Genomic DNA, 13135 nt, shown 5'->3' on the forward strand with positions numbered 1-13135 from the left:
CGCACACGCATGCACGCACACACACACACACACACACACACACACACACACACACACACACACACACACACACACACACACACACACACACACACACGCACACAAGGTGTGGCTGCAGTTAATGAAATGTATATGTATGTGTGTTTGTGTGTATATGTAAGTGTCTACAGTGTATGACACTCAATGTATGTGTGTGTGTGTACCTGTTAACTCCTGTGCAGGCATAGCGGAATCTTTCGTTGTCGTCGTGCATCTGCAGTCTGATAGGCCGACGCAGACCCCAGGAAATGTTCAGCAAACCCTCTAGGACCAGATCCCCATTCTCCTAGACACACACACACACACACACACACACACACACACACACACACACACACACACAATAATAATCATCATCAGTATTCCTGTATCAGAGGGGATATCCTGCTGGCGGGTGGCCATATCAGCTCAGTGTCCAATGTACGTGCGGGGCGAGTTGCTTGCAGTTGCAGGGTGAACACTCTCATCTGGGAGAAATCGGGGCGGCACCTTACCCACCCTGCTGTAGAGAGCTGAGGCCACGTCTGAGAGAGCAGTCATCATGATTCACACGAGCCGTGTGGTGCTACAGGTCACGTACACACTCATATGTGGTTCGCTCACATACATGTATACAGGCGTGCTTGGTGAGTACTTTCATTGTAAAGATATGAAATTGTAAAGATTGTAAAGATAACTATGAAATTGTAAAGATAACTATGAAAGTGTGAATATTCCCAATTTTAATTTTTTTTATAAAATATGATCAAAGGACATGAAAGTGCCTGTAGTCTAAGAATCGCCCATGTAGACTGTCAAAAGTCTGGAGTCTGAGAGTCTGGGCAGATTACTGGAAAGAAACAGAAATGAAACTCTACATGGCTGCTACAGAGAAAAATATACTATTACAGATCCACAGATGCTACGTGTCAACTTAGCATCAGTTCAATTTCTCTAAATAGCCTATTGCTATTTCTATAGATCAATACAAGTATCAGTTCCCTCTCCCTGAATACAAAGTCACCAGTGCAACAGATCAATGACAACATTGTGGCATACACCTTACATCATTCCTTCACAAAACACAGACAGAGAAGGGATAATAATAATAATAATAGTGTGTCAGTTTCTGTATCATAGGCCGACTGATAGACCTAGGGATGGACACACAACTATCCACAAACAAGAGCTGTAACAAATTAAACTGAAACAATTAAAATAATCTCTGCTTAAGGACTCACAGCCTAAGCATCCATGAGTCAGTTACAGTACAGAATAAAGCCATATGATATTACATGAGGCTAGGGTTAAATCTGATTCTATAGCTTTGACTAAGCATTTCGGAATCATGTTGTAAATATCAGATCGAAATATCAGATATTGATTTGAGTATAATCACACAAACAGGCCTGAGAGAGAAAACTGGTTGTTAGGAGGTTGTGTATGTCTACGTGTATGTGAGAATGTGTGTGTGTTCGCTCCCAGGGCCTCATTGTTTCTGAAATGTAAACAGTCAGAGCAGCTGTACCACTGAACCTTGGTCAACCGCCACTCCTGTTTCCTGAACACGCACACACACACACACACACACACACACACACACACACACACACACACACACACACACACACACACACGCCTTGCCTTACCCCTCCTACTGCATATAAAGCTCTGCTCTGGTCCTCCTCTCACTCACACAGACCGAACACAGCAGTCAGACACACAGAGAGGACCTCTCTCAGACTCAGAGCGGATTACACTATACTGGAACCAGAGAAACAGAGACACAGAGAAACATTGATATCACACTGTCAGACTGACAACTCATCACAGGTGAGCTCACCTCTCATATGGCTATTCTTATACACAACTCAGTCCTATTTCATTCCTATGAGGGAGGCTAAAGATTTAAATTAAATGTTTAACATATAATTTGATCATGTTCTCTCAGTTTGTAGTTACAGTACCTTAGCAGATAAGACATAAGAGTCTGCAAGATTTTTTTTAAATACAATTGAATTTCTCTGGAAAAGTAACATATGCATACAATATCTATTTAACAGACAAATGTGGGAATAATAGTATTTCCATGCGAAAGAGAACCCTGCCTAACCCTCTCCTCTCTCTGGGCTTCTTTCCTCTGCAGAATGAAGCGCAGACGGCTGCTCCTGTCCCTGGCTCTGTTACCCACCATCACTGAGACTCTGGAGGACTCGGCTACGCTGGGGGTCCCTACCCACCCCGCCTCCTCCCAGTCCCTAGAGGAGTACATGAACAGTATCCAGGCTCTGGCCCGGCCAGTGGTACCCCCTAGCTGTGGCCCTGTCAGGCTCCAAAGGACCCCCCGCCCCTGGCTCTTCTCCAAGTCCCAGGGGAAGCACTCTGTCTCAGCCTCACTGCCCCGTGGAGCCCCCCGCACCATCCGGACCTCCAGACCCCCCACCCACAGCCTTGCAGCACTTGCGGAGCCCTCACTCAGACTGGGCCGAGAGAGAGACTGTGGGGGCAGAGACCCACTGGACTGGCTGTTTGGGCAGACACAGCCTCAGACACAGCCTCAGATACAGCCACAGACAAGGACATGTGGGGAGCAGTGTCTGAAAGATAGTGTTCCAGTAGCTCTGTGGGTGCTGTAATTAATGCAGTATATATGGCGAAGAGGGGACTGACCTGTGCTGGATGCAGCGTGGTGACACAGAGCACTATACTGGATGTGGAGAACCAGTGCTTCGGCTGAACAGAGAAAATGACTGACAGTCAGAAAGACACATATTTATTATCTATGCACTAGGGACTCTGGTCTCAATGTTTACATTCCCTGAGGTTTATTTATTATCTAGTTTTGTAATAAAACATTCAGAAATCATACTGCTTGTGTTGGTAATTTTGCATGGGAAAATGACATAGAAATTCTAAAATATGACAGACTTTCTTTAAGTTCCTATCTGAAAACGGATTCCATAAAACGGTTTATTCGTCTCTATCACTGACAGCAACGTCTCTTGAAACCAAGAACGAGTTCACAGGGGGCTGAACAAAGAAACGTTCCAGGCACAGCAGTCAGAGAGGCAGTATTATAGCTCTCTATTACACTCTGGTGGCTGTCTGAGGAAGTGTTGCACAATTCCCTAGGATCACCAGCAGGGGGGTATCATGCATGAGCTTCAGTCTGAAGCAATAAGGGAGAGAGTAGTTGCAGCTCAGTAATTTCAGGCGCTGTTAAATCACTAACAATACCTACTATGCCCTAAGGGAGAGCTGAGCGTGTGTGTGTGTGTGTGTGTGTGTGTGTGTGTGTGTGTGTGTCATTAAGGCATTAGTCAAAGCTATAGAATCAGATTTAACCCTAAGATTTAACCCCCATGTAAAATAACATGGCTTTATTCTGTACTGTAACTGACTCATGGATACTGTGAGTCCTTAAGTAAAGATAATTTTAAATGTGTCACCTGCTACCTGTGTATGTGTGCATGTGAGTGTGCACGCGCGTGTGTGTGTGTGTGTTTATGTGTGTCTGTTAAATATATGTTACAATATTATGCTTATATTTACTGATTATATAATACTACTACTACTACTACTACTACTACTACTACTACTACTACTACTACTACTACTACTACTACTAATACTAATAATAATACTAATAATGATAATAATAATTTTCTCAGTACTAAAAGACACTTTACATCCATGGAGAGGACAATAATAAAAAATATATTTTAATAGACATTAAAAGCAAGTTTAAAAAGATGGGTTTCGAGGGAAAGTCTTAAGGAGGAGAGTGTGTTGGATTCCTTGATGTGTTTTAGGAGAGTGTTCCAAAGGGTGGGGGCTGCAAAGAAGGCCCGGTCCCCCCAGGGTTTGCTGCTTAGTCCTAGTGATGGGGACTAGGGACACAGGCAGCAACTGGCCGTAGGCTGCAGGTGTGGGTGTGTTGATGAAGGATGAATGATGAATTCCAGTTTACTACAAAGACTGTGGCAGCTCACTGGAGAGATAATTACTGTTATTTCAACCACTTTCACATATAAAACATGAGTCACATTCAACAATATGTAGGCCATGACTTAGTCACATCACCTGACTACTACCTGAGACAGACAGATCACCTTAAAACAACAAACAATAACCGACCTCACACATGGCTGTGTTTACCACAAGCCTCTCCCTTGGCACTTGGGAGTACAATGAAGCTGCTTGCAGACACTTATAAAGATCACGTTTCACACACACATACACACATTCCTTCTTCTCAGGCTGATGATGTGTGTCTCTGCAGTAATCTATAGAATTGGCACAATTCCCTCATTCTGATTTATGAGGTAAAACCAGCAATTCATACGTTATGCCAGTGATCTTAAAAACGTTAATCAAAACAGCATTAGTCCCTGAAAAATAATTGTGCTGTGTACTTGTAGATGTGTCCAAACATCTTGTGACAATGAATGATAAAAATGCAATGTTTTGAAAAAGTTCTAGTTCTGTTCTAGCGCGTGTGCGTGTGCGTGTGCGTGTGTGTGGCCTGTCATGTCCAGTCAGTCCGGGTAGATAGTTCCAATCCTGGGAAATCCCCCAGAGTTATGACCTAATATGGCAACCTCATGCCGGGGTCCCTTGACCCCTCACACCCTTGACCTCTTACACTTGGGAAGTTCCAAACGAGGACAACATAAAAAACCTCACTCCAGCACACAGCTTGACTGGTCGGCTACACCACAAAATCAGTAACATTTACAGTACAGATGATTAGCTAAGCACCCCATTAGGAGTTACACCTCTAACCCTCTAACTCCTTGTGAAAAGCAAGGATTTAAATAACTGAATTGTGTTACAATGGAGCAGATAAGCAACATCTATTCATCTATTATTTGTAGTAACATTTCTCTTTTCCAGAATACTAAATTTCACACTAAACACCATTAATTTGACTCTTAGGACTCTTTGTGGAGTTCTGACTGCCAGAGTGGTGGTATAACTGTTTCCAGCTCTCAAATGTACAGTTTGTGCCAGACAATGTTGTTATACCAGAAATCCCACACCTGTAGACACACATTCTGACTTGTCTGCTAGCCTTTCCCTTTCTTCACAATAACCAATAACTCACCAGGGGCTTGGTTCGTGGGAATTCAGATTAACCCATGCATTATCAGGAAACACAGAGACACTGATTACCATAGACACAGAGACACTGATTACCACAGATCAGGACAAAACTACAGCAGGAGTATAATTAACACAGAGCCAGCTTTTCTCAGTCACACTACAGCTCAAGCTGAGACTATCCCTTTAGGGCTAGTCTCTAGGGCTCCGGGCTCCCAGCTCCGGGCTTACAGCACAACACAATAAAGGTTTGATTTAGGGATCCTACCTCTCTGGCTCTCAGCTGGAAGCTCTTCCCCTCATGGTAACAGTTGTAGGTCCTCAGTAGAGACAAGATGTCTGACCTGAACATGAATACAACATCAGCCAGGACAGAGACAGGGTCAGTAAAGTGTAGTACTGTTAACTCTTGCAGAGCACATATCCGATATATGCAAACTTTGCTTAAGTGAGGTGCAGTGCAGAGAAACAGTTTCAATTAATATAAATTCCTTTTCTGTATGCTCTGTTTAGTGCAAACATTCACCGCAATCCTAAACGATTGCACTGTAAAAGGAGTGGACTGTACCCCCTAACTGTGTATTCAGTAAACAGTGGCTCCATACGGCACAGGGCAGATGAACTGGACTCACTTTGGGATGAGCTTCTCCTCGTTTAGCCTCACATAGGTCTGACCATCACCCATCCTGTCTGGTGCACTGCTATAGGGGACAGAGAACATTCACAGTGACTTTTGTATTTACACACTGTTAAAGAAGATAATGTTTTGAAACAGTAGGATTAGATAAATATTTGCAACTAGTTGCAACCATTTTGGGGGGTGTTGGGAAAGACCTGAGAAGGTGTTCTAATTATTTTAATGAATATGCTTTACAATGTTTTCTTCTGAATTATAGGTAATTTATGTACTTTTTCATCATCTTCCATGAGATTATTACCTACATGCATTGTAATGCAGCAACACCATTGTACAGCATATACAGAAGAATATTTGCACACCTTTCCAGGTGCTTTCAAACACTTTCTTTTAATAATGCCGTCTTGAGACAACTGGAGCCTATGCCTACTGCTCTATAGAACTGTTTACAGTATTCACAACTCTCATTTAAGAATAAGATAATATGATAGCCTATTGCTTTTGAGTGACAGCTAGACTTTCTACTGTATGACTACAGATTCATTGTTATAGTGTGTGATGAAGCTAGTGGAAAATCTCTCATTCTGTTTTCAAGAGGAATGGTCTAACTTTTATGAATAGATGTGAAAGCCAAGGAGTCCTTAGCTTTTTTAAACATCATTCCCCTTGAAAACAGTCCCAGAATTTTCCTGATTTCCACTAGCTTCGTCACACAAGCTATTATGCTAAATCACATGTCCTGATTGGAATGAGGCCAGATGAGCAACAGAACAGTGGGCTGCATGATCTGACTTGCCACTACTGTACCACAGCCAAAGCCTGGAGTGACAGTGGGGACACATAGAAGAAAGTGACATCAGATGATTCCAGTCACCGTGGACAGACAACCACTGATATACAACCACAACCACTGATATACAACCACAACCACTGATAGAAAGCCTACATTGTCCAAATCAGAGTTATCAAACGTACCAATACTCTCTGAACTGCATTTCTGTTCAATGACAGACATATTCCATTTGTGTTTCATGTTATAATACATTAAAATGCACACTTCATTTACATAGTATCCACAGAGAGTCTATAAACAGATCCAGAAAGCTGTTGATTAAAGACAATGATGGTGGTGACAATGGTGACAAAGCCAAATCTTTTCTGCCAAATCTTCCAGACTGAGTGTCCTTGAATGCATGATTGTCCTTGACATAATCCCTGATCTCCCTGCATCCTCGCAAACTTTATGCTGAGGGAATGTCGGAGGGGATTTCCAAGACGTTTGGAAACTCCAGTGCTTTGTGCATGCTTAGGGAGGAGCTTGTGTGTATAAAGCAAGGACATGCAGCTCCAGAGTTCAGTGTAAATTCACAGCCCCAGTATGAAGCTCTACCTGCAGTCTGTCTGTCAGTTCGCTGCCGTAAGCCTCTGCTGTCTACTGCTTAAAGGTAAGAACCACGTGTTTTCTCTCATGTTTTCTCCCCCCACCTCTCTCGCTATCTATCTATCTATCTATCTATCTATCTATCTATCTATCTATCTATCTATCTATCTATCTATCTATCTATCTATCTATCTATCTATCTATCTATCTACCCGTCTTTTTGTCTGTCTAGTATCTGTCTGTCTGTGCATGCAGTAGTCTAGAGTGGACAAAACCCCATAGCATTAGACTTTCCAGTTACAGTAAAGGCACATACTTAAAGCTAGGATTCTGCTTTTATTGAATTGAATTGAACTGTATCTCTTATCATGCTGTCCTTGTTTCTGTTTGCAGTGGGGGAGGCAGAGAATACTTTTGTTCCACGGAGGTGTCTTTGTCCATTGACAAAGAAGGCGGTCAGGGGACACTTGATAGACCTCAGAATCACTCTAAAGGGCCCCAGCTGTGACAGAGATGAGATAATGTAAGTACCTGATAATATACAGTATATCATACAGTACTATCATGTACTGTATGCATGAATGTACACACAAAAACAGCACCACATTATTCCATTTTCTGATTTTATTTCCTCTCTCAGCTGCAGTCCGTATTTGTGTGTATGTGTTATTAAATGTGGGTTTACTTCTGTGTTTCAGAGTGGTTCTGAAGAAGAACAATGATGAATCGTGTGTGAGTCCAGAGGGACCGCAGGGGATACAGCTGATTCGCTGCTGGAAGAGGTGAGAGACTGACATGCTCACTGTGAGCTGGCCACACGCCTCTCGGCCAATCACAATACGTGTTTTCATCAACCCATTGTATAATCAAGTTTGTCTTCATTCTCAGGGCTAAAAAGGAGGGACGCAACGTGAAGCTGTGTCTGAGGAGGAAGAAGAAGGCCCAGCAGCCGCGACTGAGGTCAAAAAAAGGGGGCCACATCCCGCTGAGACCCCTAAACAACCACGAGACGTAACAACCTGCCAGAGGAACACTTCACCACTACAGCATGTGAGGGAGTGAGGGGAGACGACCCTGGGACCCTAACCCTGGCTCAGGGTGGACAGACACACAGACAACACTACTGCAATGTCGAGTGGAGAGACTATAATGTGAACCCTTCCTTGTAGACTAGCTGGGACAGCTTCCTGTCATGTGGGAGATTGAGATTGATGATGGCACATTGCCTAGACATTTCTGTCTCAGTCAGTTTAATCATTAACAGGCCAGTTTTGGAACAAACACACTATTGAACAGTGAATATGAGTTGTGTATTATGTCAAAGATTACTGCCATGGTGTGACTTCATTATATATCGATTTATGTTTGCTTTTCATACCAACTTTTGTATTTTTGTACAGTGCTATTTTATAATAAAAATCCAACTGATATTACTCTTTTTTCAACATTTTTTGTCTGTCTTTGTGACCTATCTACTATACATTGTCTTCATATCAGAGCCATTGATAGATTCACTCAAGTCCCTGATAGACTAGGATATGAGAGGTCACTCACAACAAAGCCTTTGATTTAGTACATCAACTGTTTATACTGTTCATAATGCACATATCCATTTTTTTTAATGCTACTGTTAATACACGGCACATCTGTACATACTGTACATATCTGTTTATACTGTTCATACTGCATTCCATATTTATTCTGTTTATTTACTTTGCTTTAATGTTACTGTTAATACATATATACTGCTTATACTGCACTGCCTATACAGCTCATATGCTGCTTATACTGTTCATACTGCATTCTATTTATTCTGCTTATAATGTTACTGCTAATACATATACTGCTTACACTGCACTACTTATACTTATACTGCACTACTTATACTGCACTACCTGTATATATTGTTCACACTGCACTTATCTGCTTTTTTGCACTTCTGGTTAGACGCTAACTGCATTTCATTGTCTCTGTACTTGTACTCTGCACAATGACAATAAAGTTGAATCTAATCTAATCTAATCTACTCAAACTACAGGACATGGTTTAAGGGACAACCTGGTTTACGGGACATCCTGGTTACATGGGACATCCTGGTTTAAAGCAGCATACATCACAATGTAGTTACAGTATATGTGAGAATGCACTGTTTCAGATGTACTCTCTGTACCATATGATGGTAGAGGATAGTGGTGTTTGATTTAATAAAGAGTTAATAAGCAAACAAAGAAGTGTTGTGCAATTTAAACAGGCTTTCAGATGGAAAAACCCAGCAGTAACGTGAGAGAGTGCTGAATACAAAGGGGAGGGGTAGCATGGAGATAGGTATCACAGCAACTCTGAAATTTATTGTAAATCATGTGACTGGGAAGGCCTCTGGTTATGGGCATACAGGAAACACATGCACACACATACAGAAAGTAGCTCTCCTGTCCAGACCTGTTTTGGGGCCATGGGAGATTTCAGATCTGTTATTTTCACAGCCATGTAATGACATCAAATAAAATGTTATCAAATGCAAAAGGGAAACTGAAAACAGTTGCATTCCTGTTAATGTGTGGACATGCCCATTCTTAACTGTGCATTCATAGTGTTTGCCACAAACTTTCTCCCTTGGAGAAAGAACCAGATGAGAAACATGTTATCAATGCCAGATTACATGACAGCTCACAGAGCCCTGTCTACATATGAAGTGCTGGGATCACTGAATTTTTCTTACTGTGTTTTCAACTAATTGTGTAATTGTGAATTGCTACTGTAAGCAAGATTGAAATACATTCAAACCTAACTAAACTGATTTATTTCAAACACTTGAGATGTTTCCTGTCAAACATTCTGTTCCTCTGAGAGAGGCAGAGTGCCAAGGAGAGAATGATGGGTGAGGGAGAAAAGGAAGGGAAGGACAGAGGGGGAGAGAGGGTCAAACACAAGCAGATGAAGGTCAGCTAAATAATGAAGATATACGACCAGTAACAGTGGAACATAATCACCCCCACATACAAACACACTACAGCCTGCATGTACTAACTGTCTCTCTCTCAACAGCTTAAGTAGTAACAGCTTTCTTATGACTGCACAAATGATGTGACGGAACATTGACCAGAAACACTTGTCCAATTGTCTCATCACTTTTGGGTACTCTGAAATAGGAGGACTATGCATAAATAGTGAATGGTCAAACCAATGTACACAAATGCCATCAAATAAAAGTTTACTTTACTTTAACTACATAGTTTTAGTGTTTGATTTAAAATCCAAGTTATGTCGTGTAGAGCCAAAAGAAGAAAAAATGCTTCACTGTCCCATTAGGGCACTGTATATGTCCATCTCTCTCTCTCTCTCTCTCTCTCTCTCTCTCTCTCTCTCTCTCTCTCTCTCTCTCTCTCTCTCTCTCTCTATATATATATATATATATATATATATATATATATATATCTATGAGGGAGATGGGAACACGGGAGAGAATAGAAGGGAGGAGAGGCGGAGGAGAACAGGATGAGAGGTCTGTGACTGATTCCACACATAATACCAGAGGCTACATTATTAGTTTCCTCTGCTAGAGCCCTCCATGTGTTTGAAACCAACAAACTTAATCTGGTCAAACTCAAGGCCCTCATAAAAGTTGCTCAACGTGTTCTACCCTGAGATATCATAGTGTTAATTGCAGTGTTGTTATAGGAAGTTATAATGCCTTAGATAATTTGGTTCATACAAGGTCAGTTCCCATTAGGGTTGATGTGAAGACACTGCCACCTAGTGATAAAACCACACACTGCACTGGAACTAATTATCTTTCTCAGTTCCTACTTCAGTTGTACACCTGTAACAACAGATCTAATACCCAGACCCAATCAGAGAGGCCTTAGGATGCCAACTGACTATAGACTGCATTTACAGTTAACAGTGCTCTTCTTCTAAAAGCACTTTACATTGCATGAGGGTAACTTATCCACTTTATTGTTTATAACCATGAGATATGATATTAATTCCCAGTGTGAATTCATGCCATGTAGGCATTAGTTAAGTCACTGGGTTCTGTTAGTTCCACAACACCAGTCGTTGATGGGGGCAGTGATTCTACAGGACACCCATATTGAGGTTAATCCATTAACCCTGCCCTGTGACGACCTGCTCAATAAATCACAGCCTTTATCCCCGAGAAGCCTACATCCCCAGGCTCAGGCTGATCCAGCCAGGAGGTGTGTAAGCAGTATGTGTCTGACTAAGACCTGGCTGATACAACTGAGTGGAATTTTTTGCCTGCTGATATCAGTGTACATGCACTAAAACAAACTGTATGTATATTTTGCAGTGTTCAAGTGCTCAAATCAATGACAAGCATCTGAAATATAGAAACAGCTGAGGTAAATGAGTGTGTGTGTGTGTGTGTGTGTGTGTGTGTGTGTATGTGTGTGTGTGTGTGTGTGTTTTCATTTCAGAGGTAGTCTGCTTCATAGTGCAGCGGTGTAGATATGATGGATTTGCAGCTATACAGTTCCAAATGGCAGACACCACATCCATAACCCTAATAATAAATAATACAATAATAATAATAACATTTGTTATGCCCTTGTAATTGAAAAAAACAGTGGTACACAGCTGACACTACATAGGACAGGGTCAACAAGGAACACAGCTAAAACGTACAGTAGACGTTCCTAAAGAGGACAGTTTTTAGGCCATTTTTACAAGATCCTACAGTTTGTGGTGCCCTCAGGTGGAGTACATTATTTCTCTGTCCTGATCCACCTTCACCCAGGAAGACCAATGACAGAAGAGATGAATAATGACATCCAGGATGGTCATTCTCTCATACATATTCATACACATTAATGGGTATATAAATATTCCATAACCTTAAAGGGTTTCAGTCTGTCACCATTCATATGAATTATTCAACCAGTGCACATAGCTTCACCAGAGGTACAGTAGACAGTAAGTAATAAATTGTGCGTTATGGGGAGAAGGTAGAGGTCGCCCTTCACCACTGATACTGGGTCAGATATTTAATCCCACACAATTGAAAGGTAAGACTTGGGGGTAGGATAATCTGATCCTGGAACTGTGGTTGAGGGACATATTTCGGCGTGCTCTGTGGACAAAGGACCCTCAGACCGCGGAGGTCACCTAATTGATTAGAATCAGGGCGGACCGAGAGACCCTTACCTCTCACACACAGCTGCGGCCAGCCGTATATATATTTGTCTTCGTGCGTAGGCTAATGCGTAAAAGTCTGTGACAGCTCCTAAAGCAGAATTAAGTAGGCTACCCGAGCAGAGACGCACTAAGATCCGCATCAAATGCAATCAAAAACCAAATTAAAAAAGTCAGTCTATAACTGCATCCGTCGATCTCTGGCAAAATGATCCACCCATCTACTGTAAAAAAAAAAAAAAAAAAAGAAAAAAGAAAAAGAAAAAAGGATCCACTCGGTGGAGCGTTGCTGGGAAGTTAGGCTGCTCAGTGTATCTATAGACACCACAGACTTCTCTGCAACAAATAATAGAACCTTATTATTGATCAATACATTTAGGCTAAAGAATACATGTAGATGATGAAAAGAAAATATCTCCATAGATGGTTTGATACCGGTGCGTTTTGTCATGTAAGCTACAATATGTCTTAGTTGCATCCAGCATGACACTTGGGAAAATAGTGTTAATGCGAACGATCACAATAAAGTCTGCGGGCACAAACACAAAACACATGAACAAACACCACACACATAACTGGCGGCTCATAGTTCCCTGCTTTGAAAGGATGCATATTAGTCCGACGGCACTGAATAAACTGTAAACTATAACTCTGTAGCTAGATGTAATTTACCATTCCAGGGGCGTCACTCCTTTGTAGTCCAAAAATCTCGCTGTCTCAGTTTTCTAGTATTCGTTATATCCACTTATCGCTTATCACTTGTCTGTCCGCTGGAAGACGGTCTGGCTCGAAACCGGGCTAGGACAAGGTAAATGACAGTCGTATGAACTAATGGAGGGGTT

General features: G+C 41.8%; 3 protein-coding genes across 4 annotated transcripts in view; 2 read left to right on the plus strand and 1 right to left on the minus strand.

Moving 5' to 3' along the window:
* The window catches only part of rassf4a (Ras association domain family member 4a), a 17200-nt gene extending 4127 nt beyond the window's left edge, over positions 1 to 13073 (minus strand). The window contains exons 1-4 of one of the 2 annotated variants that reach the window (XM_083695432.1): positions 12966 to 13073; positions 5754 to 5822; positions 5390 to 5465; positions 204 to 322 (exon numbers count right to left, since the gene is read on the minus strand). In XM_083695432.1, the coding sequence (XP_083551558.1) occupies positions 204 to 322; positions 5390 to 5465; positions 5754 to 5806 (248 nt within the window). In that variant the 5' untranslated portion in view covers positions 5807 to 5822; positions 12966 to 13073. Of the gene's footprint in view, positions 1 to 203; positions 326 to 5389; positions 5466 to 5753; positions 5823 to 12965 lie in introns of both variants that reach the window. The other variant, XM_083695431.1, reaches the window with a different exon arrangement.
* On the plus strand, positions 1721 to 2833 carry LOC310822879 (protein DEPP). The gene is made up of 2 exons (XM_083695433.1): positions 1721 to 1851; positions 2165 to 2833. Exon 2 carries the CDS (start codon positions 2166 to 2168, stop codon positions 2652 to 2654), a length of 489 nt encoding a protein of 162 aa, XP_083551559.1. The 5' UTR covers positions 1721 to 1851; position 2165; the 3' UTR covers positions 2655 to 2833.
* Positions 7104 to 8572, plus strand: LOC310822666 (uncharacterized protein). Its single transcript, XM_083695103.1, has 4 exons — positions 7104 to 7203; positions 7533 to 7662; positions 7838 to 7921; positions 8028 to 8572. Exons 1-4 carry the CDS (start codon positions 7137 to 7139, stop codon positions 8152 to 8154), a joined length of 408 nt encoding a protein of 135 aa, XP_083551229.1. The 5' UTR covers positions 7104 to 7136; the 3' UTR covers positions 8155 to 8572.
* Positions 13074 to 13135: the final 62 nt, after the last annotated feature.

The sequence above is a fragment of the Argentina silus genome (assembly GCF_951799395.1).
Source record: "Argentina silus genome assembly, chromosome: X".
Lineage (NCBI taxonomy): Eukaryota > Metazoa > Chordata > Actinopteri > Argentiniformes > Argentinidae > Argentina > Argentina silus.